Raw genomic sequence first — 27,035 nt, 5'->3', positions numbered from 1 at the left:
CTATATTACACAGCTGTGATCTCACAGTTACTCCTTGTTACTCTCTATATTACACAGCAGTGATCTCACAGTTAGTCCTCGCTATTCTCTATATTACACAGCAGTGATCTCACAGTTACTCCTCGCTATTCTCTATATTACACAGCAGTGATCTCACAGTTACTCCTTGTTACTCTCTATATTACACAGCAGTGATCTCACAGTTACTCCTCGCTATTCTCTATATTACACAGCTGTGATCTCACAGTTACTCCTCGTTACTCTCTATATTACACAGCAGTGATCTCACAGTTACTCCTCGTTATTCTCTATATTACACAGCGGTGATCTCACAGTTACTCCTCGTTATTCTCTATATTACACAGCAGTGATCTCACAGTTACTCCTCGTTACTATCTATATTACACAGCAGTGATCTCACACTTACTCCTCGTTACTCTCTATATTACACAGCAGTGATCTCACAGTTACTCTTCGTTATTCTCTATATTACACAGCGGTGATCTCACAGTTACTCCTCGTTATTCTCTATATTACACAGCAGTGATCTCACAGTTACTCCTTGTTACTCTCTATATTACACAGCGGTGATCTCACAGTTACTCCTCGTTATTCTCTATATTACACAGCAGTGATCTCACAGTTACTCCTCGTTCCTCTCTATATTACACAGCAGTGATCTCACAGTTACTCCTCGTTACTCTCTATATTACACAGCAGTGATCTTACAGTTACTCTTCGTTACTCTCTATATTACACAGCAGTGATCTCACAGTTACTCCTTGTTACTCTCTATATTACACAGCGGTGATCTCACAGTTACTCCTCGTTACTCTCTATATTACACAGCAGTGATCTTACAGTTACTCCTCGTTATTCTCTATATTACACAGCAGTGATCTCACAGTTACTCCTTGTTACTCTCTATATTACACAGCGGTGATCTCACAGTTACTCCTCGTTATTCTCTATATTACACAGCAGTGATCTCACAGTTACTCCTTGTTACTCTCTATATTACACAGCGGTGATCTCACAGTTACTCCTCGTTATTCTCTATATTACACAGCAGTGATCTCACAGTTACTCCTCGTTATTCTCTATATTACACAGCGGTGATCTCACAGTTACTCCTCGTTACTCTCTATATTACACAGCAGTGATCTCACAGTTACTCCTCGTTACTCTCTATATTACACAGCGGTGATCTCACAGTTACTCCTTGTTACTCTCTATATTACACAGCGGTGATCTCACAGTTACTCCTCGTTATTCTCTATATTACACAGCGGTGATCTCACAGTTACTCCTCGTTATTCTCTATATTACACAGCAGTGATCTCACAGTTACTCCTTGTTACTCTCTATATTACACAGCAGTGATCTCACAGTTACTCCTTGTTACTCTCTATATTACACAGCGGTGATCTCACAGTTACTCCTCGTTACTCTCTATATTACACAGCAGTGATCTTACAGTTACTCTTCGTTACTCTCTATATTACACAGCAGTGATCTCACAGTTACTCCTCGTTATTCTCTATATTACACAGCAGTGATCTCACAGTTACTCCTCGTTACTCTCTATATTACACAGCAGTGATCTCACAGTTACTCCTCGTTACTCTCTATATTACACAGTGGTGATCTCACAGTTACTCCTCGTTACTCTCTATATTACACAGCGGTGATCTCACAGTTACTCCTCGTTCCTCTCTATATTACACAGCGGTGATCTCACAGTTACTCCTCGTTATTCTCTATATTACACAGCAGTGATCTCACAGTTACTCCTCGTTATTCTCTATATTACACAGCAGTGATCTCACAGTTACTCCTTGTTACTCTCTATATTACACAGCGGTGATCTCACAGTTACTCCTCGTTCCTCTCTATATTACACAGCGGTGATCTCACAGTTACTCCTCGTTATTCTCTATATTACACAGCGGTGATCTCACAGTTACTCCTCGTTATTCTCTATATTACACAGCAGTGATCTCACAGTTACTCCTCGTTACTCTCTATATTACACAGCGGTGATCTCACAGTTACTCCTCGTTCCTCTCTATATTACACAGCGGTGATCTCACAGTTACTCCTCGTTATTCTCTATATTACACAGCGGTGATCTCACAGTTACTCCTCGTTATTCTCTATATTACACAGAAGTGATCTCACAGTTACTCCTCGTTATTCTCTATATTACACAGCAGTGATCTTACAGTTACTCCTCGTTATTCTCTATATTACACAGCAGTGATCTCAGTTACTCCTCGTCTCGGTTGTAACATAACCCCATATTCAGTTCTCCCGGATATAAAGTTCATTCTCCAGCATAAACATCAGCTGACCCGGCCGAGCTTTATCCAGACACAGAACAAAGAACATTCCAAAGCTCGGACGTTTCCATGGATCATTAACCCCTAACACTGCAAGTTCCACTTATATATTGACAAGATTGTCAGTGACACAGAACTTCACAAATCACAGAGGGTGTAAAGCTGCAGGGTGAAGGGGATATAAGGACACGGAGGTTTCTACACGTCCTGACACTCACCCAGAGGACAAACACTAATCATCATAGCTTGAAACAGGTGAATGCAGTCACTGCTCCCTGTTATCAGCCTCTCCAGGACATCTGGTCTTGACAGAGCTCTAAATATGTGAAGGCCTCTACTAACCACTGTGAGTGCACAGGGGTGAAATCTCCTGAGGGCGACGTCACTCCTAAAAGTAAATCAACACAAGTGAACCTCTAAACCTGTATTCTCCATGCCCGACCACGCTCTGTTCTGCAGGTCGCTTCAGGCCTGAGCCCTACAGAATGGCAGGGCGTCAGAGAGCCACACCTAGTGATACGATGTCATCAACGTGCCGCCTCCATAGCGACAGTGGCACAGCTAGCAGATTCTCCAGACACCAGGGCTAGGGGAGTATACAATGTTCAATTTATAAGTACTTAGGTGAATGTGGGGTCATCGTACTTTGTGGTGGGGACATCATACTGAGCATGTTCCAAATATTCTCTGAGGACAGTAGAGTGTGTTCAGGGGGTTGTGGGAGTCATCATACTGTGTGTGAGGGGTAATGGGGGTCATCATACTGTGTGCGGGGGGTTGTTGGGGTCATCATACTGTGTGGGGGTTGTTGGGGTCATCATACTGTGTGTGAAGGATTGTTGGGGGATCATCATACTTTGTGTGGGAGCTGTGAAGACGTCACACTGCAAGGGGAGGCGGTAGGGGCATCATATTGTGTGTGAGAGGTTGTGGGGGTCATCATACTATGTGTGGGGAGTTATGGGAGTCATACTGTGTGTGGGAGTGGTGAAGACGTAAGGGGAGGCAGTAGGGGCATCATATTGTGTGAGGACTGTGGGAGCATAAAGAGACATTATTACTTTTCAGGGGCATTCAGGGGACAATATTAAATGTTAATGGGGTAATTAAGAGGCAATCAGAGTATGGGGGGGGGGGTGGATGTGAGCAATATTACTTTACAGGGCACTCACAGAGGGGATTAATGCTTTCCAGAGGTCAATACAACAATCTAGAGAGCACAAAGAAGGTATTTTACTATGTGAGGGGGCACAGTGGTGGCATTATTACGTGAGGGGACACAGTGGTGGCATTATTACGTGAGGGGACACAGTGGTGGCATTATTACGTGAGGGGGCAGAGTGGTGGCATTATTATGTGAGGGGGAACAGTGGTGGCATTATTACGTGGGGGGCACAGTGGTGGCATTATCATGTGGGGGGCACAGTGGTGGCATTATCATGTGGGGGGCACAGTGGTGGCTATTATCATGTGGGGGGCACAGTGGTGGCCATTATTATGTGGGGGCACAGGGGTGGCATTATTATGTGGGGGGCACAGTGGTGGCATTATTATGTGGGGGGCACAGTGGTGGCATTATTATGTGTGGGGCACAGTGGTGGCATTATTATGTGGGGGGCATATTGGTGGCCATTATTATGTGGGGGGCACAGTGGTGGCATTATTATGTGGGGCCACAGTGGTGGCATTATTATGTGTGGGGCACAGTGGTGACATTATTATGTGGGGGGCACAGTGGTGGGCATTATTATGTGGGGGGCACAGTGGTGGGCATTATTATGTGGGGGGCACAGTGGTGGGCATTATTATGTGGGGGGCACAGTGGTGGCATTATTATGTGGGGGCACAGTGGTGGCATTATTATGTGGGGGGCACAGTGGTGGCATTATTATGTGGGGGGCACAGTGGTGGAATTATTATGTGGGGGACACAGTGCTGGCATTATTATGTGGGGGACACAGTGCTGGCATTATGTGGGCGCACAGTGGTGGCATTATTATGTGGGGGCATTATTATGTGGGCGCACAGTGGTGGCATTATTATGTGGGCGCACAGTGGTGGCATTATTATGTGGGGACACAGTGGTGGCATTATTATGTGGGGGCATTATTATGTGGGGGCACAGTGGTAGCATTATTATGTGGGGGCACAGTGGTGGCATTATTATGTGGGGGCACAATGGTGGCATTATTATGTGGGGACTCAGCGGTGGCACTATTATGTGGGGACTCAGCGGTGGCACTACTATGTGGGGACTCAGCGGTGGCACTACTATGTGGGGACTCAGCGGTGGCACTACTATGTGGGGACTCAGCGGTGGCATTATTATGTGGGGGCACAGAAGTGGCATTATTATGTGGGGGCACAGTGGTGGCATTATTATGTGGGGGGGCACAGTGGTGGCATTATTATGTGGGGGGGCACAGTGGTGGCATTATTATGTGGGGGCACAGTAGTGGCATTATGTGGGGGCACAGTAGTGGCATTATTATGTGGGGGCACAGTGGTGGCAATATTATGTGAGGGCACAGTGGTGGCATTATTATGTGGAGGGCACAGTGGTGGCATTATTATGTGGGGGCACAGTAGTGGCATTATTATGTGGGGACACAGTGGTGGCATTATTATGTGGGGGGCACAGTGGTGGCATTATTATGTGAGGGCACAGTAGTGGCATTATTATGTGGGGGCACAGTAGTGGCATTATTATGTGGGGGCACAGTAGTGGCATTATTATGTGGGGGCTCAGTAGTGGCATTATTATGTGGGGGCACAGTGGTGGCAATATTATGTGGGGACACAGTGGTGGCATTATTATGTGGGGGCACAGTGGTGGCATTATTATGTGGGGGGGCACAATGGTGGCATTATTATGTGGGGGGGCACAATGGTGGCATTATTATGTGGGGGCATAGTGGTGGCATTATTATGTGGAGGCACAGTGGTGGCATTATTATGTGGGGGCACAGTGGTGGCATTATTATGTGGGGGGCACAGTGGTGGCATTATTATGTGGGGGGCACAGTGGTGGCAATATTATGTGAGGGCACAGTGGTGGCATTATTATGTGGGGACACAGTAATGGCATTATTATGTGGGGGCACAGTGGTGGCATTATGTGAGGGCACAGTAGTGGCATTATTATGTGAGGGCACAGTGGTGGCATTATTATGTGGCGGCACAGTGGTGGCATTATTATGTGGGGGCATTATGTAAGGGCACAGTAGTGGCATTATTATGTGGGGGCACAGTAGTGGCATTATGTGGGGGCACAGTAGTGGCATTATTATGTGGGGGGCACAGTGGTGGCAATATTATGTGAGGGCACAGTGGTGGCATTATTATGTGGAGGCACAGTGGTGGCATTATTATGTGGGGGCACAGTGGTGGCATTATTATGTGGGGGGCACAGTGGTGGCATTATTATGTGGGGGCACAGTGGTGGCAATATTATGTGAGGGCACAGTGGTGGCATTATTATGTGGGGACACAGTAGTGGCATTATTATGTGGGGGCACAGTGGTGGCATTATGTGAGGGCACAGTGGTGGCATTATTATGTGGGGGCATTATGTGAGGGCACAGTGGTGGCATTATTATGTGGAGGCACAGTGGTGGCATTATTATGTGGGGGCACAGTGGTGGCATTATTATGTGGGGGGCACAGTGGTGACATTATTATGTGGGGACACAGTAGTGGCATTATTATGTGAGGGCACAGTGGTGGCATTATTATGTGGCGGCACAGTGGTGGCATTATTATGTGGGGGCATTATGTGAGGGCACAGTAGTGGCATTATTATGTGGGGGCACAGTAGTGGCATTATGTGGGGGCACAGTAGTGGCATTATGTGGGGGGCACAGTGGTGGCAATATTATGTGAGGGCACAGTGGTGGCATTATTATGTGGAGGCACAGTGGTGGCATTATTATGTGAGGGCACAGTGGTGGCATTATTATGTGGGGACGCAGTAGTGGCATTATTATGTGGGGGCACAGTGGTGGAATTATTATGTGGGGGCATAGTGGTGGCATTATTATGTGAGGGCACAGTGGTGGCATTATTATGTGGAGGCACAGTGGTGGCATTATTATGTGAGGGCACAGTGGTGGCATTATTATGTGGAGGCACAGTGGTGGCATTATTATGTGAGGGCACAGTGGTGGCATTATTATGTGGGGACACAGTAGTGGCATTATTATGTGGGGGCACAGTGGTGGCATTATTATGTGGGGGCACAGTAGTGGCATTATTATGTGAGGGCACAGTGGTGGCATTATTATGTGGGGACACAGTAGTGGCATTATTATGTGGGGGCACAGTGGTGGCATTATTATGTGGGGACACAGTAGTGGCATTATTATGTGGGGGCACAGTGGTGGCATTATTATGTGAGGGCACAGTAGTGGCATTATTATGTGAGGGCACAGTGGTGGCATTATTATGTGAGGGCACAGTAGTGGCATTATTATGTGAGGGCACAGTGGTGGCATTATTATGTGGGGACACAGTAGTGGCATTATTATGTGGGGGCACAGTGGTGGCATTATTATGTGGGGACACAGTAGTGGCATTATTATGTGTGGGCACAGTGGTGGCATTATTATGTGAGGGTACAGTAGTGGCATTATGTGAGGGCACAGTAGTGGCATTATTATGTGAGGGCACAGTAGTGGCATTATTATGTGAGGGCACAGTAGTGGCATTACTATGTGAGGGCACAGTAGTGGCATTATTATGTGAGGGCACAGTAGTGGCATTATTATGTGAGGGCACAGTAGTGGCATTATTATGTGGGGGCACAGTGGTGGCATTATTATGTGGGGACACAGTGGTGGCATTATTATGTGGGGGGCACAGTGGTGGCATTATTATGTGGGGGGCACAGTGGTGGCATTATTATGTGGGGGCACAGTGGTGGCATTATTATGTGGGGGGCATAGTGGTGGCATTATTATGTGGGGGGCATAGTGGTGGCATTATTATGTGGGGGCACAGTGGTGGCATTATTATGTGGGGGGCACAGTGGTGGCATTATTATGTGGGGGCACAGTGGTGGCATTATTATGTGGGGGCACAGTGGTGACATTATTATGTGAGGGCACAGTAGTGGCATTATTATGTGAGGGCACAGTAGTGGCATTATTATGTGGGGACACAGTGGTGGCATTATTATGTGGGGGGCACAGTGGTGGCATTATTATGTGGGGACACAGTGGTGGCATTATTATGTGGGGGGCACAGTGGTGGCATTATTATGTGGGGGGCACAGTGGTGGCATTATTATGTGGGGGCACAGTGGTGGCATTATTATGTGGGGGCACAGTGGTGGCATTATGTGGGGGGCACAGTGGTGGCATTATTATGTGGGGGGCACAGTGGTGGCATTATTATGTGGGGGGCACAGTGGTGGCATTATTATGTGGGGACACAGTGGTGGCATTATTATGTGGGGGGCACAGTGGTGGCATTATTATGTGGGGGGCACAGTGGTGGCATTATTATGTGGGGACACAGTGGTGGCATTATTATGTGGGGGCACAGTGGTGGCATTATTATGTGGGGGCACAGTGGTGGCATTATTATGTGGGGGGCACAGTGGTGGCATTATTATGTGGGGGCACAGTGGTGGCATTATTATGTGGGGGCACAGTGGTGGCATTATTATGTGGGGGCACAGTGGTGGCATTATTATGTGGGGCAGTAAGAGGAGCGCTGTTCTTGTACCACACAGCAGGATGGGGAGGTTGTGCAGGTTGGGAATAGATGGGGACGGGGCTGGAGATGTGAGAAGTCAGATGTGTCCGTGCTGTAATCTCTGCAGACGAGTCCTGGCTGGAGAAGTCGTCATGTCGGTCTGGGCCAGAAGGAAAAGATGAGAAAATGAACGAATTCCCCAGAAAGAACGTCAGCTGTAAGTCACCATCTATAAGTGTACTGTGATCTCCTATATGTTCTGCAGGACTGGTCTCTACACTATATGGTCACCGTACGGCAGAAATATCAGTGTTGGACTTTGTATAGTTATTTCTATTTCAGTAATAGCGGGGTCATCCCTCCTGGGGTTGTGACTAATATGCTGTGATTTATATACTTTTTAATATTTTTGGAATAAACACTGCTGATTTTATGGATTTCTGAGGCTGGATCTTATCACCTATTGATTGCTTTTCCTGCTGCAGTGCCGATGTTCTGGGCCTTCGACTTCAGAATGGGTCGGGTCAGCTCACCCATTCTCATAGCTACCGACTGTGTCCTGCCCCCCAGAGCTCAACCCCCCAGTGCTCAACCCCCCAGAGCTCAACCCCCCAGTGCTCAACCCCCCAGTGCTCAACCCCCCAGTGCTCAACCCCCCAGTGCTCAACCCCCCAGAGCTCAACCCCCCAGTGCTCAACCCCCCAGTGCTCAACCCCCCAGTGCTCAACCCCCCAGTGCTCAACCCCCCAGAGCTCAACCCCCCAGTGCTCAACCCCCCAGTGCTCAACCCCCCCAGAGCTCAACCCCCCAGTGCTCAACCCCCCAGTGCTCAACCCCCCAGAGCTCAACCCCCCAGTGCTCAACCCCCCAGTGCTCAACCCCCCAGTGCTCAACCCCCCAGTGCTCAACCCCCCAGAGCTCAACCCCCCAGTGCTCAACCCCCCAGAGCTCAACCCCCCAGTGCTCAACCCCCCAGTGCTCAACCCCCCAGTGCTCAACCCCCCAGTGCTCAACCCCCCAGAGCTCAACCCCCCAGTGCTCAACCCCCCAGTGCTCAACCCCCCAGTGCTCAACCCCCCAGAGCTCAACCCCCCAGTGCTCAACCCCCCAGAGCTCAACCCCCCAGTGCTCAACCCCCCAGTGCTCAACCCCCCAGTGCTCAACCCCCCAGAGCTCAACCCCCCAGAGCTCAACCCCCCAGTGCTAAACCCCCCAGAGCTCAACCCCCCAGAGCTCAACCCCCCAGTGCTAAACCCCTAACTACACCTCTGGGCTTGACAAACTGATGAAACAGACTTCATCATCTAACACATTGTGAGACTGACAAAAAGACGGACCTCTATCAGCTCCTCTGTCCAGATCCTGTTGTCCATCTTCAGACTCCTCACTTTGCTTATACTGGGCCCCAAACTGCGGTGTTCTCCTACAATTCCCAAAGGATAAAGTTAATTTATATCTTTATACATATTGTAATCACAAGTCAATATAATTTATCAGAAGGTTCAGAGGGAAGGTGGACATCACACTACTATAATAACGCCCCTATATACAAGAATATAACTACTATAATACTGCCCCTAATGTATAAGAATATAACTACTATAATACTGCCCCCTATGTACAAGAATATAACTACTATAATACTGCCCCTATGTACAAGAATATAACTACTATAATACTGCCCCCTATGTACAAGAATATAGCTACTATAACACTGCACCCTATGTACAGGAATATAACTGTTATAATACTGCTCCTATGTACAAGAATATAACTACTATAATACTGCTCCTATGTACAAGAATATAACTACTATAATACTGCTCCTATGTACAAGAATATAACTACTATAATACTGCCCCTATGTACAAGAATATAACTACTATAATACTGCCCCTATATACAAGAATATAACTACTATAATACTGCCCCCTATGTACAAGAATATAACTACTATAATACTGCCCCTATGTACAAGAATATAACTACTATAATACTGCCCCTATATACAAGAATATAACTACTATAATACTGCCCCTAATGTATAAGAATATAACTACTATAATACTGCCCCCTATGTACAAGAATATAACTACTATAATACTGCTCCTATGTACAAGAATATAACTACTATAATACTGCTCCCTATGTACAAGAATATAACTACTATAATACTGCCCCTATGTACAAGAATATAACTACTATAATACTGCCCCTATGTACGAGAATATAACTACTATAATACTCCTCCTATGTACAAGAGTATAACTACTATAATACTGCTCCTATGTACAAGAATATAACTACTATAATACTGCCCCTATGTACAAGAATATAACTACTATAATACTGCCCCTATATACAAGAATATAACTACTATAATACCGCCCCTAATGTATAAGAATATAACTACTATAATACTGCTCCTATGTACAAGAATATAACTACTATGATACTGCCCCTATGTACAATAATATAACTACTATAATACTGCTCCCTATGTACAAGAATATAACTACTATAATACTTCCCCAATATACAAGAATATAACTACTATAATACTGCTCCTATGTACAAGAATATAACTACTATAATACTACTCCTATGTACAAGAATATAACTACTATGATACTGCCCCTATGTACAATAATATAACTACTATAATACTGCTCCCTATGTACAAGAATATAACTACTATAATACTGCTCCTATGTACAAGAATATAACTACTATAATACTGCTCCTATGTACAAAAATATAACTACTATAATACTGCCCCCTATGTACAAGAATATAATTACTATAATACTGTTCCTATGTACAAGAATATAATTACTATAATACTGCTCCCTATGTACAGGAATATAACTACTATAATACTGCTCCTATGTACAAGCATGTAACTACTATAATACTGCCCCTATACATAACAATATAACTACTATAATACTGCTCCTATGTACAAGAATATAACTAGTATAATACTGCCCCTATGTACAACAATATAACTACTATAATACTGCTCCTATGTATAAGAATATAACTACTATAATATTGCCCCCTAGGTACAAGAATATAACTACTATAATACTGTCCCCTATGTGCAAGAATATAACTACTATAATACTGCCCCCTATGTACAAGAATATAACTACTATAATACTGTCCTCTATGTACAAGAATAGAACTACTATAATACTGCCCCCTATGTACAAGAATATAACTACTATAATACTGCTCTTATGTACAGGAATATAACTACTATAATACTGCTCCTATGTACAAGAATATAACTACTATAATACTGCTCCTATGTACAAGAATATAACTACTATAACGCTGCCCCCTATGTACAAGAATATAACTACTATAATACTGCCCCTATGTATAAGAATATAACTACTATAATACTGCTCCTATGTACAAGAATATAACTACTATAATACTGCTCCTATGTATAAGAATATAACTACTATAATACTGCCCCCTATGTACAAGAATATAACTACTATAATACTGCTCCTATGTACAAGAATATAACTATTATAATACTGCCCCTGTGTACAAGAATATAACTACTATAATACTGCCCCCTATGTATAAGAATATAACTACTATAATACTGCCCCTATATATAAGAATATAACTACTATAATACTGCCCCTGTGTACAAGAATATAACTACTATAATACTGCCCCCTATGTATAAGAATATAACTACTATAATACTGCTCCTATATATAAGAATATAACTACTATAATACTGCTCCTATGTACAAGAATATAACTACTATAATACTGCCCCCTATGTATAAGAATATAACTACTATAATACTGCCCCCTATGTATAAGAATATAACTACTATAATACTGCCCCTGTGTACAAGAATATAACTACTATAATACTGCCCCTATATATAAGAATATAACTACTATAATACTGCCCCTGTGTACAAGAATATAACTACTATAATACTGCCCCCTATGTATAAGAATATAACTACTATAATACTGCCCCTATATATAAGAATATAACTACTATAATACTGCTCCTATGTACAAGAATATAACTACTATAATACTGCCCCTATATATAAGAATATAACTACTATAATACTGCCACCTATGTATAAGAATATAACTACTATAATACTGCCCCTATATATAAGAATATAACTACTATAATACTGCCCCTGTGTACAAGAATATAACTACTATAATACTGCCCCCTATGTATAAGAATATAACTACTATAATACTGCCCCTGTGTACAAGAATATAACTACTATAATACTGCTCCTATATATAAGAATATAACTACTATAATACTGCTCCTATGTACAAGAATATAACTACTATAATACTGCCCCCTATGTATAAGAATATAACTACTATAATACTGCCCCCTATGTATAAGAATATAACTACTATAATACTGCCCCTGTGTACAAGAATATAACTACTATAATACTGCCCCTATATATAAGAATATAACTACTATAATACTGCCCCTGTGTACAAGAATATAACTACTATAATACTGCCCCCTATGTATAAGAATATAACTACTATAATACTGCCCCCTATGTATAAGAATATAACTACTATAATACTGCCCCTGTGTACAAGAATATAACTACTATAATACTGCCCCTATATATAAGAATATAACTACTATAATACTGCCCCCTATGTATAAGAATATAACTACTATAATACTGCTCCTATATATAAGAATATAACTACTATAATACTGCTCCTATGTACAAGAATATAACTACTATAATACTGCCCCCTATGTATAAGAATATAACTACTATAATACTGCCCCCTATGTATAAGAATATAACTACTATAATACTGCCCCTGTGTACAAGAATATAACTACTATAATACTGCCCCTATATATAAGAATATAACTACTATAATACTGCCCCTGTGTACAAGAATATAACTACTATAATACTGCCCCCTATGTATAAGAATATAACTACTATAATACTGCCCCTATATATAAGAATATAACTACTATAATACTGCTCCTATGTACAAGAATATAACTACTATAATACTGCCCCTATATATAAGAATATAACTACTATAATACTGCCACCTATGTATAAGAATATAACTACTATAATACTGCCCCTATATATAAGAATATAACTACTATAATACTGCCCCTGTGTACAAGAATATAACTACTATAATACTGCCCCCTATGTATAAGAATATAACTACTATAATACTGCCCCTGTGTACAAGAATATAACTACTATAATACTGCTCCTATATATAAGAATATAACTACTATAATACTGCTCCTATGTACAAGAATATAACTACTATAATACTGCCCCCTATGTATAAGAATATAACTACTATAATACTGCCCCCTATGTATAAGAATATAACTACTATAATACTGCCCCTGTGTACAAGAATATAACTACTATAATACTGCCCCTATATATAAGAATATAACTACTATAATACTGCCCCTGTGTACAAGAATATAACTACTATAATACTGCCCCCTATGTATAAGAATATAACTACTATAATACTGCCCCCTATGTATAAGAATATAACTACTATAATACTGCCCCTGTGTACAAGAATATAACTACTATAATACTGCCCCTATATATAAGAATATAACTACTATAATACTGCCCCCTATGTATAAGAATATAACTACTATAATACTGCCCCTATATATAAGAATATAACTACTATAATACTGCTCCTATGTACAAGAATATAATTACTATAATACTGCCCCCTATGTATAAGAATATAACTACTATAATACTGCCCCCTATGTATAAGAATATAACTACTATAATACTGCCCCTGTGTACAAGAATATAACTACTATAATACTGCCCCCTATGTACAAGAATATAACTACTATAATACTGCCCCTGTGTACAAGAATATAACTACTATAATACTGCCCCTATGTACAAAAATATAACTGCTATAATACTGCCCCCTATGTACAGGAATATAACTACTATAATACTGCTCCTATGTACAAGAATATAACTACTATAATCCTGCCCCTATGTGCAAGAATATAACTACTATAATACTGCCCCCTATGTACAGGAATATAACTACTATAATACTGCTCCTATGTACAAGAATATAACTACTATAATACTGCCCCCTATGTATAAGAATATAACTACTATAATACTGCCCCTGTGTACAAGAATATAACTACTATAATACTGCCCCTATATATAAGAATATAACTACTATAATACTGCTCCTATGTACAAGAATATAACTACTATAATACTGCTCCTATGTACAAGAATATAACTACTATAATACTGCCCCCTATGTACAAGAATATATCTACTATAATACTGCTCCTATGTACAAGAATATAACTACTATAATACTGCTCCTATGTACAAGAATATAACTACTATAATACTGCTCCTATGTACAAGAATATAACTACTATAATACTGCTCCTATGTACAAGAATATAACTACTATAATACTGCTCCTATGTACAAGAATATGACTACTATAATACTGCTCCTATGTACAAGAATATAACTACTATAATACTGCCCCTGTGTACAAGAATATAACTACTATAATACTGTCCCTATGTACAAGAATATAACTACTTTAATACTGCTTCTATGTACAAGAATATAGCTACTATAATACTGCCCCCTATGTACAAGAATATAACTACTATAATACTGCCCCTATGTACAAGAATATAACTACTATAATACTGACCCCTATGTACAAGAATATAACTACTATAATACTGCCCCCTATATACAAGAATATAACTACTATAATACTGCCCCTATAGATCTGAGCATATAATTTGTATCAGTTCCTCACCTGCGCACTTTTTGCAGATGACCACACAGAGGTTGACTGAGGCCCAGTCGGGTGTCGGACACTTGCAGTCAGCACACAGGGTGTTAGATTCCGCCGACCAGATTTTCTGGGCTACTTCAAAGTTGGAGAGAGCGGCTGCGACTGATTGCTTCATGGCTTCGACCCACTCGCTTCTTTCCTGTTCATTATCTGCAATAAAACTGGAGACACCACAGAAGGATTGGAGAGGATGAAGGTGAAGCCCCCAGAGGAGAACATGTCGCAGAGGTAAACCTGCTGCTTAAAAGGAAGTTCTCTTATCTGAGGGTCCAAAGTTTCAGGAAGCGCAGAGAGAACTCCTGCTGGGAGATCGCCATCGTGGTCTCCTCACCTGAACGCCTTGTAAGGTGTCGTCAGGTCAAAGCTCCTCTTGTCCACCTCTTTTACATTGCCGAGGTTCATGTCGATAGAGGTGACCCCAACTCCGGACACAAAGTCCTGTAAATGATGAGAAGAATCAGCGCTGAGCAGAGGGAGAGGCAGAGCGCGGCTGTGCGACATTAAGGGAGCTGCAGTGTATCAGTCATCTAACGTTACACAACAATACACCCCGCAAGGCAGAGGCTCGGAGCGCGTTATGCCCAGGGGTGCACGCCTCATCGCATCCATTCCTGGGCAGAGATCTACGCAGCCCTGCCACTTACGCTCGTGGTCGAAATCTCCCTACACAAGCTGGTGTTATGCCAGTCGGCCAAAAGTGCTGCACAGCCTGCGCACTCATCAGCAGTGATCAAAGAGAAGGCCATTGTGGCAGAAAGTAGCAATGATTGGGGACATGACTTATCTGGGCACCTAGTGGCACATTATCGTCAAAAACGAGTACACCCCCAACAGATGCCAGAACATATCTATGGGACACCATCCTACAAAATACTCCCACAAATATCAGCCATTGCCTCAAAACAAGATTTGTTATTTCGCACCCAAAAAAAAAATTAAAATTTTCCTAACAAAAGCATTCAAAACCATGTTGCAAAAATGAGTACACCCCAAATGAAATTCTCAGGAGCAAAGCTAAATTTTAGACTACAAAATTGTAATTAACAAGAATTCACCCACAGGTCAGTCTAATTCTTCATTATGGTGTCCAGCAGACGGGCGACTATTAATGGACGATACTTAAGAAAGAAAACCCCTTCTCATTCCATGCTGTCAGCAATGGCACCACATGGAAGAGAAATGTCACAAGACCGGAGAAAGAAAATAGATTCTTCACACGAGAAAAGTGACGTCTCCAAGAAGATGATCAGAGTTTCACTTATCAGTCAGATACTGGAGCAGAAGTGACACAAAATGTAAGAAAGATGGAATTACAGCGTCTCACAGAGACATCCGGGCGACCATGTGAGTCACCACAAAAAGAGGAGGAGGATCGTCTACGGATGAGAAGGAAGAAAATCCACATGTAAGTTCACTGCAGTTACCTAAAGAAGTAGAGAGCCGAACCGGGGGGCACAATCCGGTGCACACTGCAGAGGACTGGCAGCATGGGGGTCATCTAGGTAGGAAGCCACTCCTAAAGACGACCAGGCATAAAAAACACCGCCTACAATGTGCAGGTTCCCAAGGGAAGAAATATGGAGATATTGAGACTCTGTACTCTGGAGTGATGAGATCATGAGAAAGGTTTGTGGAACTGACGGCTGCAAAACTGAGCTGAGGAGCACAAAGAAGAATGTACGGAGCCTCCAGTGAGACATGGTGGTGGCCGCGTCCTTATGTGAGGACCTTGAGCTGCTGGTGTCGGGGGGCATAGAAGCTGCTGATGTCAGGGGCTACATGTAATTGATTGGTTCATGAAGTCACAGATGTGCTGCTCTATAGTGACAGAGAAGATGCCGCCATCACTCCGGACCCTCGGTAGACGTGCACTTCTCCCACAGGACAATGATACAAAACTCACAACTGCTGAATTTCTGAAGAACAACAGGTGACGGTGACTCAATCTCCAATGGTATCCTGATCTGACGACCGGACACCTATGGGGAGCTCTGAAGAGACAAGTTTTCACCACTCTCCATCCGGCATCCAGGTGCTAGAGCTCGTTCTCAACAATGGAGAAAGATCGGTGTTGTAATATGTCTTCAACTTCTTCATTCCAGGCCTAGAAGACTTGGTGCCATCCTTATAAATCATGGATGTCGTAAAAAAAATACTAGATGTAGAAGTTTTTTTTTATGTGGGGTGTACTCATTTTTGCATCAACAAATTTGCGTAAAACGAAAAGATTTTCTAATGAGAGTTATATTCTTAACCTTTTTTGTCATTTATGGGTTAAAAATGTTCTCTGAAGCCCAGTCTTGTCAAAATGTTGGAAATTGTTTTTGTGTTTAGTGAGATATTGATAAAAAGTTTTACTTTTCAAAGGGGGTGTACTCTTTTATGCTGAGCATTATAGGTATCTGGTTTTGGAGCACTGTTTAACTGGGCACTGAGTGGCACCGTGATGAATACTAACCTCTCCGTTCTTGTAGAGGAAGACTTTATCTGAGGCCACCACCACGAAGAGCTTTGGCTTACAACCCTTCATTTCTAGGAGTCCGCACTTGTCCACGTTCTCAGGAAGTGAGGAAGCTCTGGAGGGTCTGTATCTCCTGTCCTCCAGGACCTGCTGGATCGACTTTATCCAGTCGTTTCTTTCGGCTGTCCATGATAAATTAATTAGTAGAGAGCAGTGAGGTGTGGCCATGCAGTGAGGCCTCTACTCTCGGCCGGATGTGTCTACTCACCATCACTCTCCGCTCGAAACACAAAGTTCCGGTTTGACGTTGTGACTTCAAACTTCTGGTCTCCTGAGGAAGCCACCTTGGTTATGCAGCTCATCTTAATGAGTCGCTTTGAGTACATATCCTAAAAAAAAAAAAAAGAGAACAAAATGTTTCAACACTACCTCATATTTACTGGTACTGTATCCCTTGTATCGGTGGATACACATAAGGTCGGACCCCTATCGACCAAAAAGTGATGCAATATCCTCGCGATAAGTAATCACTTTACATGTCAGGAATACCACTTTAACCATTAAGTTTACTAAAGGACCAAAAATGGGCAAGGTCTGAACCAAGACGAGAAGCCTGAACACTACAAATCTGGGCAGTACCTTGTCGTTGTCAAAGTAACGAAGATACTCTGCATCCAGCCTCACCCATCGCCTCTGGAAAATGTACGACCTTCAAGAAACGAAACAAAGGACATGTCAAGAGGATAATTAACCGGCAAAATGCAAACATGCCTTTCAGTGACTCTCCTGCATTATCCCAGTCTCCGCACACAGTCCTCTCAGTGACTCTCCTGCATTATCCCAGTCTCCGCACACAGTCCTCTCAGTGACTCTCCTGCATTATCCCAGTCTCCGCACACAGTCCTCTCAGTGACTCTCCTACATTATCCCAGTCTCCGCACACAGTCCTCTCAGTGACTCTCCTGCATTATCCCAGTCTCCGCACACAGTCCTCTCAGTGACTCTACTGCATTATCCCAGTCTCCGCACACAGTCCTCTCAGTGACTCTCCTGCATTATCCCAGTCTCCGCACACAGTCCTCTCAGTGACTCTCCTGCATTATCCCAGTCTCCGCACACAGTCCTCTCAGTGACTCTCCTGCATTATCCCAGTCTCCGCACACAGTCCTCTCAGTGACTCTCCTACATTATCCCAGTCTCCGCACACAGTCCTCTCAGTGACTCTCCTGCATTATCCCAGTCTCCGCACACAGTCCTCTCAGTGACTCTACTGCATTATCCCAGTCTCCGCACACAGTCCTCTCAGTGACTCTACTGCATTATCCCAGTCTCCACACACAGTCCTCTCAGTGACTCTCCTGCATTATCCCAGTCTCCGCACACAGTCCTCTCAGTGACTCTCTTGCATTATCCCAGTCTCCGCACACAGTCTTCTCAGTGACTCTCCTGCATTATCCCAGTCTCCGCACACACAGTCCTCTCAGTGACTCTCCTACATTATCCCAGTCTCCGCACACAGTCCTCTCAGTGACTCTCCTGCATTATCCCAGTCTCCGCACACAGTCCTCTCAGTGACTCTACTGCATTATCCCAGTCTCCGCACACAGTCCTCTCAGTGACTCTACTGCATTATCCCAGTCTCCGCACACAGTCCTCTCAGTGACTCTCTTGCATTATCCCAGTCTCCGCACACAGTCTTCTCAGTGACTCTCCTACATTATCCCAGTCTCCGCACACACAGTCCTCTCAGTGACTCTCCTGCATTATTCCAGTCTCCGCACACAGTCCTCTCAGTGACTCTCCTGCATTATCCCAGTCTTCACACACAGTCCTCTCAGTGACTCTCCTGCATTATCCCAGTCTCCGCACACAGTCCTCTCAGTGACTCTCCTGCATTATCCCAGTCTCTGCACAAGGTCCTCTCAGTGACTCTCCTGCATTATCCCAGTCTCCGCACACAGTCCTCTCAGTGACTCTCCTGCATTATCCCAGTCTCCGCACACAGTCCTCTCAGTGACTTTCCTGCATTATCCCGGTCTCCGCACACAGTCCTCTCAGTGACTTTCCTGCATTATCCCAGTCTCCGCACACGGTCCTCTCAGTGACTCTCCTGCATTATCCCAGTCTCCGCACACAGTCCTCTCAGTGACTCTCCTGCATTATCCCAGTCTCCGCACACAGTCCTCTCAGTGACTCTCCTGCATTATCCCAGTCTCCGCACACAGTCCTCTCAGTGACTCTCCTGCATTATCCCAGTCTCCGCACACAGTCCTCTCAGTGACTCTCCTGCATTATCCCAGTCTCCGCACACAGTCCTCTCAGTGACTCTCCTGCATTATCCCAGTCTCCGCACAGTCCTCTCAGTGACTCCTGCATTATCCCAGTCTCCGCACACAGTCCTCTCAGTGACTTTCCTGCATTATCCCAGTCTCCGCACACAGTCTTCTCAGTGACTCTCCTGCATTATCCCAGTCTCCGCACACAGTCCTCTCAGTGACCCTCCTGCATTATCCCAGTCTCCGCACACAGTCCTCTCAGTGACTCTCCTACATTATCCCACACTCTGTACACTGTCCTCTCAGTGACTCTCCTGCATTATCCCAGTCTCCACACACAGTCTTCTCAGTGACTCTCCTGCATTATCCCAGTCTCCGCACACAGTCTTCTCAGTGACTGTCCTAAATTATCCCAGTCTCCATACACAGTCCTCTCAGTGACTCTCCTGCATTATCCCACACTCCGCACACAGTCCTCTAGATGACTCTACTGCATTATCCCAGTCTCCACACACAGTCCTCTCAGTGACTTTCCTGCATTATCCCAGTCTCCGCACACAGTCCTCTCAGTGACTCTCCTGCATTATCCCAGTCTCCGCACACAGTCCTCTCAGTGACTCTCCTGCATTATCTCAGGCTCCGCACACGGTACTCTCAGTGACTCTCCTGTATTATCCCAGTCTCCGCACACGGTCCTCTCAGTGACTCTACTGCATTATCCCAGTCTCCGCACACAGTCCTCTCAGTGACTCTCCTGCATTATCCCAGTCTCCGCATACAGTCCTCTCAGTGACTCTCCTGCATTATCCCAGTCTCCGCACACAGTCCTCTCAGTGACTCTACTGCATTATCTCAGGCTCCGCACACGGTACTCTCAGTGACTCTCCTGCATTATCCCAGTCTCCGCACACAGTCCTCTCAGTGACTTTCCTGCATTATCCCAGTCTCCGCACACAGTCTTCTCAGTGACTCTCCTGCATTATCCCAGTCTCCGCACACAGTCCTCTCAGTGACTCTCTTGCATTATCCCAGTCTCCGCACACAGTCCTCTCAGTGACTCTCCTGCATTATCCCAGTCTCCGCACACAGTCTTCTCAGTGACTCTCCTGCATTATCCCAGTCTCCGCACACAGTCCTCTCAGTGACTCTCCTGCATTATCCCAGTCTCCGCACACAGTCCTCTCAGTGACTCTCCTACATTATCCCAGTCTCCGCACACAGTCCTCTCAGTGACTCTCCTGCATTATCTCAGTCTCCGCACACAGTCCTCTCAGTGACTCTACTGCATTATCCCAGTCTCCGCACACAGTCCTCTCAGTGACTCTACTGCATTATCCCAGTCTCCACACACAGTCCTCTCAGTGACTCTCCTGCATTATCCCAGTCTCCGCACACAGTCCTCTCAGTGACTCTCTTGCATTATCCCAGTCTCCGCACACAGTCTTCTCAGTGACTCTCCTGCATTATCCCAGTCTCCGCACACACAGTCCTCTCAGTGACTCTCCTACATTATCCCAGTCTCCGCACACAGTCCTCTCAGTGACTCTCCTGCATTATCCCAGTCTCCGCACACAGTCCTCTCAGTGACTCTACTGCATTATCCCAGTCTCCGCACACAGTCCTCTCAGTGACTCTACTGCATTATCCCAGTCTCCGCACACAGTCCTCTCAGTGACTCTCTTGCATTATCCCAGTCTCCGCACACAGTCTTCTCAGTGACTCTCCTACATTATCCCAGTCTCCGCACACACAGTCCTCTCAGTGACTCTCCTGCATTATCCCAGTCTCCGCACACAGTCCTCTCAGTGACTCTCCTGCATTATCCCAGTCTTCACACACAGTCCTCTCAGTGACTCTCCTGCATTATCCCAGTCTCCGCACACAGTCCTCTCAGTGACTCTCCTGCATTATCCCAGTCTCTGCACAAGGTCCTCTCAGTGACTCTCCTGCATTATCCCAGTCTCCGCACACAGTCCTCTCAGTGACTCTCCTGCATTATCCCAGTCTCCGCACACAGTCCTCTCAGTGACTTTCCTGCATTATCCCGGTCTCCGCACACAGTCCTCTCAGTGACTTTCCTGCATTATCCCAGTCTCCGCACACGGTCCTCTCAGTGACTCTCCTGCATTATCCCAGTCTCCGCACACAGTCCTCTCAGTGACTCTCCTGCATTATCCCAGTCTCCGCACACAGTCCTCTCAGTGACTCTCCTGCATTATCCCAGTCTCCGCACACAGTCCTCTCAGTGACTCTCCTGCATTATCCCAGTCTCCGCACACAGTCCTCTCAGTGACTCTCCTGCATTATCCCAGTCTCCGCACAGTCCTCTCAGTGACTCTCCTGCATTATCCCAGTCTCCGCACAGTCCTCTCAGTGACTCCTGCATTATCCCAGTCTCCGCACACAGTCCTCTCAGTGACTTTCCTGCATTATCCCAGTCTCCGCACATAGTCTTCTCAGTGACTCTCCTGCATTATCCCAGTCTCCGCACACAGTCCTCTCAGTGACCCTCCTGCATTATCCCAGTCTCCGCACACAGTCCTCTCAGTGACTCTCCTACATTATCCCACACTCTGTACACTGTCCTCTCAGTGACTCTCCTGCATTATCCCAGTCTCCACACACAGTCTTCTCAGTGACTCTCCTGCATTATCCCAGTCTCCGCACACAGTCTTCTCAGTGACTGTCCTAAATTATCCCAGTCTCCATACACAGTCCTCTCAGTGACTCTCCTGCATTATCCCACACTCCGCACACAGTCCTCTAGATGACTCTACTGCATTATCCCAGTCTCCACACACAGTCCTCTCAGTGACTTTCCTGCATTATCCCAGTCTCCGCACACAGTCCTCTCAGTGACTCTCCTGCATTATCCCAGTCTCCGCACACAGTCCTCTCAGTGACTCTCCTGCATTATCTCAGGCTCCGCACACGGTACTCTCAGTGACTCTCCTGTATTATCCCAGTCTCCGCACACGGTCCTCTCAGTGACTCTACTGCATTATCCCAGTCTCCGCACACAGTCCTCTCAGTGACTCTCCTGCATTATCCCAGTCTCCGCATACAGTCCTCTCAGTGACTCTCCTGCATTATCCCAGTCTCCGCACACAGTCCTCTCAGTGACTCTACTACATTATCTCAGGCTCCGCACACGGTACTCTCAGTGACTCTCCTGCATTATCCCAGTCTCCGCACACAGTCCTCTCAGTGACTTTCCTGCATTATCCCAGTCTCCGCACACAGTCTTCTCAGTGACTCTCCTGCATTATCCCAGTCTCCGCACACAGTCCTCTCAGTGACTCTCCTGCATTATCCCACTCTCCGCACACAGTCCTCTCAGTGACTCTCCTGCATTATCCCAGTCTCCACACACAGTCCTCTCAGTGACTCTCCGTTATTATCCCTGTCTCATTAATTGCCCCTATTTTATTCAGTGGGCAGTTTTTGTTTGGAATTAGGGTTGTACAAGGATAGGAAGGATCTACACTTAGCACAGGACAGTGTGATGCTGCACCTGTCACAACCCAAAAAAAGTCATTGGACACGTTCCCCATCCAACAATGAAAATCAGGTGAAGCAATGCCTAAATGCCAAGCAGTGGGCGAAGCAATCTGGCACCTCACTAAAGTCCTGCGTACGTTTTTTTATTTATCGGATTTCTAGTGTATATGAAATAAGAGAAGAAATGCTGAAGCACGGATCTTTCGATAATAAAAGACAAATGTGCTGGTCGCTGGCCCATTTATCGGAGCGCAGCTGCGGCATCTCTTGCTCGGTGGAAGATGTTGGGTGTGGTGATCAGACAGAAATCCCCAGCGTGAAGAAGAATCTCAGACCTAAACCAAGGAAGGAGGAGGAGGTGTGCAGATGTGAGGGCGAAGATACAGACAAAATCTACACGCTCCCATGAAATGTGAACACAATACTGTCAGGAGGACGATAAATGACACTCAGATGTGAGCTCTGCTGCCAAGCCGCAGCCCCTGCTTGTTCAGAACCAGGGTCCTATTATCACAGCTGATGGGTTTGTCACTATAATAGTGGGTCCACGTGCTGAATACTTTTTGCACCAAAAATCCACAAGAAATCTACAGAAATTTAGCTCGGATGTCACCCGATGCAGTGCTAAGGGTTAAATCCGCAGTGAAACTTGAGCGCTCACTCACCCCTGCGGAGGGTTCTTGTCCAGCCACCCGGCTTTGATGATCGGGGTCTGCTGTGGAGATGATTCCCCATCATCCATGTTCCTGCTTCTTCTCTGTGAGCTGGGGAGGCCCAAGGACAGAGAGCTGCCAGAATTGCTTGTGCTCAGGCCGCCATCACTTTGCGTGCTGCTGCAAAACAAAGACCGCCATAAATAACCAGTGACAGGCAAAAACTCACAGCAAGGGGACATTCTCCAAAATATGGGCAACCTACTGACAACTAGCCTGTATATCAGATGTGGGAGGTTGTCAGCCTTGTCCCCTGGTGAGAGGTCGTCAGCCTTGTCCCCTGGTGAAGACATCACTGATGTTATATAATGCGACCCCACCTTATACTACAGCACCAGCTGATTATGATGGGGGGGCTTTCCTCTAACACTATCTATAACGGGGGCCAGGATTCTACCAGCAGCAACCCTGACCCCCGACATGTTTACTGTAGAGTACATTGGGGTAGAGAGTCGACCTGAGAGGAGGTAGAGATGTCCTCCTACAGCTTTCCATTAATATCAGCAGCTCTGAGAAGTATTAAAACTGATTTATCTCATTCACTGACAGCAAGCAGAGATCTCGAAAAAAAACAATTATTCACTTAATCTTACACCTATTCACATACGAATGGAAAAGCCACAAAAGGATGTAAAGCAGCGACCCCCAAATTAACAGTGTAAATAGGGCCCTCTCCTGGTGGTGGTCTGCACCTCGCACCCCCTGCCCCGTGGAGAGGGTGGACCCTGTATAACATCACATCATCCCTGGGGTGTAAGGATGGGACCAGCCTGAGGCTTTCTGTCTATAACTGTAGGGCCCAGTAAATGTACGATTCCCTATAGGAGGGAGATGTGGGGACATTGAGGGGTTAATCCCGAAAAGACCCAAAACCTGGAGCTGCGGTCCCCGCACGTCCCCACACGTCCCCGTACACCCGCGCTCTCCAGGTAATTTATACCGGAAGTTAAAAAGTTACTAAAAACTCTGGGTCTGTGGAGTAAAGCTGCAGAAAAGTGATTGTGACCTCTGCAGACTGTGATGCTCCAATATATTAGACCCCCATCCCCACCACCAGGGGGCAGATTGCTGATAATCTTCAGTTGAACCTTCCCTTTAAGAAGAACAACAAACAAGTCAAAAATGCAAAATAAGCAACAAATGTTACAATGCAAATCATAAACAAACAACACTGACTTAAAGGGGCAGTAACCCCCATAATTAGGAGCGACCGATATCAGTCACGTTATTACAGTACAGAAGATATAAGAGGAGCGGTGATATCACATCTTATTACAGTACAGGAGATATAAGAGGAGCGGTGATATCACATCTTATTACAGTACAGGAGATATAAGAGGAGAGGTGATATCACATACTAATGGTACGTGACCCAACTTTTCCATCCTGATTTCCATGCAGCCTTCCCTATATCTCTCTGCTCCTACTATATACTAATGGTACGTGACCCAAGTTACACTACCCACCCCCCACTTTCATTTATGACCCTGTTTACTGAACCTTTGAGTATCCTACATCTGGTTCAGCCTTAATCAGCTGATCAAGATGAGCACAGACCACTCCCCTCTGGTTCACAGCTGAATGCATTCTGTAGGCCAGGGTTCCCCAACTCCAGTCCTCAAGGCCCACCAACAGGTCATGTTTTCAGGATTTCCTTAGTATTGCACAGGTGATGGAATTATTGCCTGTGCAGGTGATGCAATTATCACCTGTGTAATACTAAGGAAATCCTAAAAACATGACCTGTTGGTGGGCCTTGAGGACTGGAGTTGGGGAACCCTGCTGTAGGCCATATATTGAGAACTAGGAGTCTGTGTCAGACTGAAGTCTGTGTCCCTCAGTTTAAGTGTCCATGAGCTGAAGTGTCTGAAATTTGAATTAATCCTGAATTGAACCTGAAGTGAACTGAAGGTACCTGGATACTAAGTCACAGTAAACAATGTTTGTTTTTGTTTTCACTCTCACCCCCTTAATCCTTCACTTCTTTCAACCACCCCTAATCCCTACACCTGGAAAGGAACTCTTCATCTCTCCCTCCATTCTCCCCACCCATCTCACCTCTTCCTCAGAGCTATTCCACAACATACAATCCTTTGTCTCCAAACACAGACAGCCACCTCATGCCCTCTCCTGCTCCCACCTAATAACGCTTTCTCTGCTCCTCCTTACTGCCGGCGACATCTCTCCAAATCCTGGCCCTCCTCACCACATCCCTACATTCACTTCCACCTCCTACCCCCGATCTATCCCAAACTCTCGTAACCCTTCTAACCTTACACCCATCCGCCCAGCCCCCGCTTCCCCAGTTCCACTAACAGGAGCTCTATGGAACGCTCGCTCTGTCTGCAATAAACTTTCCTACATTCACGATCTCTTCATCACTAACAAGCTTTCCTTCCTCGGAATCACTGAAACCTGGCTCACCCCCTCCGACACAACCTCTCCTGCTGCACTTTCGTATGGCGGATTCCACCTCTCCCATACCCCCCGCCCCAACGGCAAGCACGGTGGAGGAATAGGTTTCCTCCTCTCAGAAAACTGCTCCTTCACCCAGATCCCACTGCCGCCCGCAATTACTCTCCCGTCTTTTGAAGTGCACTGTGTGCGCATCTACTCCCCCTCCAACCTCCAACTGGCTGTCATCTACCGCCCCCCAGGATCAGCCACCACTTTCTTTGACCACTTCACCACCTGGCTACTTCATTTCCTCTCTGTTGACATCCCCACTATCCTCATGGGCGACTTTAACATCCCCATTGATACTTCCCTCTCAGCTGCCTCTAAGCTTCTATCCCTCACTTCCTCCTTTGGTCTTACCCAGTGGTCTTCCACACCCACCCACAAAGACGGCCACACACTGGACCTCATCTTCACCCGCCTCTGTTCCCTATCTAACCTCTCTAACTCACCTCTCCCTCTCTCTGACCACAACCTACTCACATTCTCTTCTCTCTCCTCCCCGGGGCAACAATCCCCACTCCACAAACTTGAATACCCTCGTAGAAATCTCAAACACCTTGACCTACACTCTCTCTCTGAATCCCTCCTCCCTCTTACAGACATTAGTTCCTTACACGATGCAGATGCTGCTGCCACTTTATACAACACCACAACAGCTGCAGCT

The 27,035-nt window shown here is 45.3% G+C and overlaps 1 protein-coding gene across 5 annotated transcripts in view; it reads right to left on the bottom strand.

Moving 5' to 3' along the window:
* The window catches only part of ARAP1 (ArfGAP with RhoGAP domain, ankyrin repeat and PH domain 1), a 534,432-nt gene that overhangs the window by 299,770 nt on the left and 207,627 nt on the right, over positions 1–27,035 (bottom strand). For 4 of the 5 annotated variants that reach the window (XM_073661183.1, XM_073661187.1, XM_073661184.1 and 1 more), the window contains exons 6-12: positions 23,864–24,031; positions 18,061–18,130; positions 17,690–17,810; positions 17,419–17,603; positions 15,292–15,398; positions 14,922–15,121; positions 9,377–9,462 (exon numbers count right to left, since the gene is read on the bottom strand). In XM_073661183.1, the coding sequence (XP_073517284.1) occupies positions 9,377–9,462; positions 14,922–15,121; positions 15,292–15,398; positions 17,419–17,603; positions 17,690–17,810; positions 18,061–18,130; positions 23,864–24,031 (937 nt within the window). The remainder of the gene's footprint in view (positions 1–9,376; positions 9,463–14,921; positions 15,122–15,291; positions 15,399–17,418; positions 17,604–17,689; positions 17,811–18,060; positions 18,131–23,863; positions 24,032–27,035) is intronic. The other variant, XM_073661186.1, reaches the window with a different exon arrangement.

The sequence above is a fragment of the Phyllobates terribilis genome, unplaced genomic scaffold (genome assembly GCF_046119375.1).
Source record: "Phyllobates terribilis strain yellow unplaced genomic scaffold, ASM4611937v1 Scaffold_2__4_contigs__length_985480577, whole genome shotgun sequence".
NCBI lineage: Eukaryota > Metazoa > Chordata > Amphibia > Anura > Dendrobatidae > Phyllobates > Phyllobates terribilis.
The sequence above is the reverse complement of the archived record's forward strand: the minus strand, read 5'-3'. Positions and strand labels throughout refer to the sequence as shown.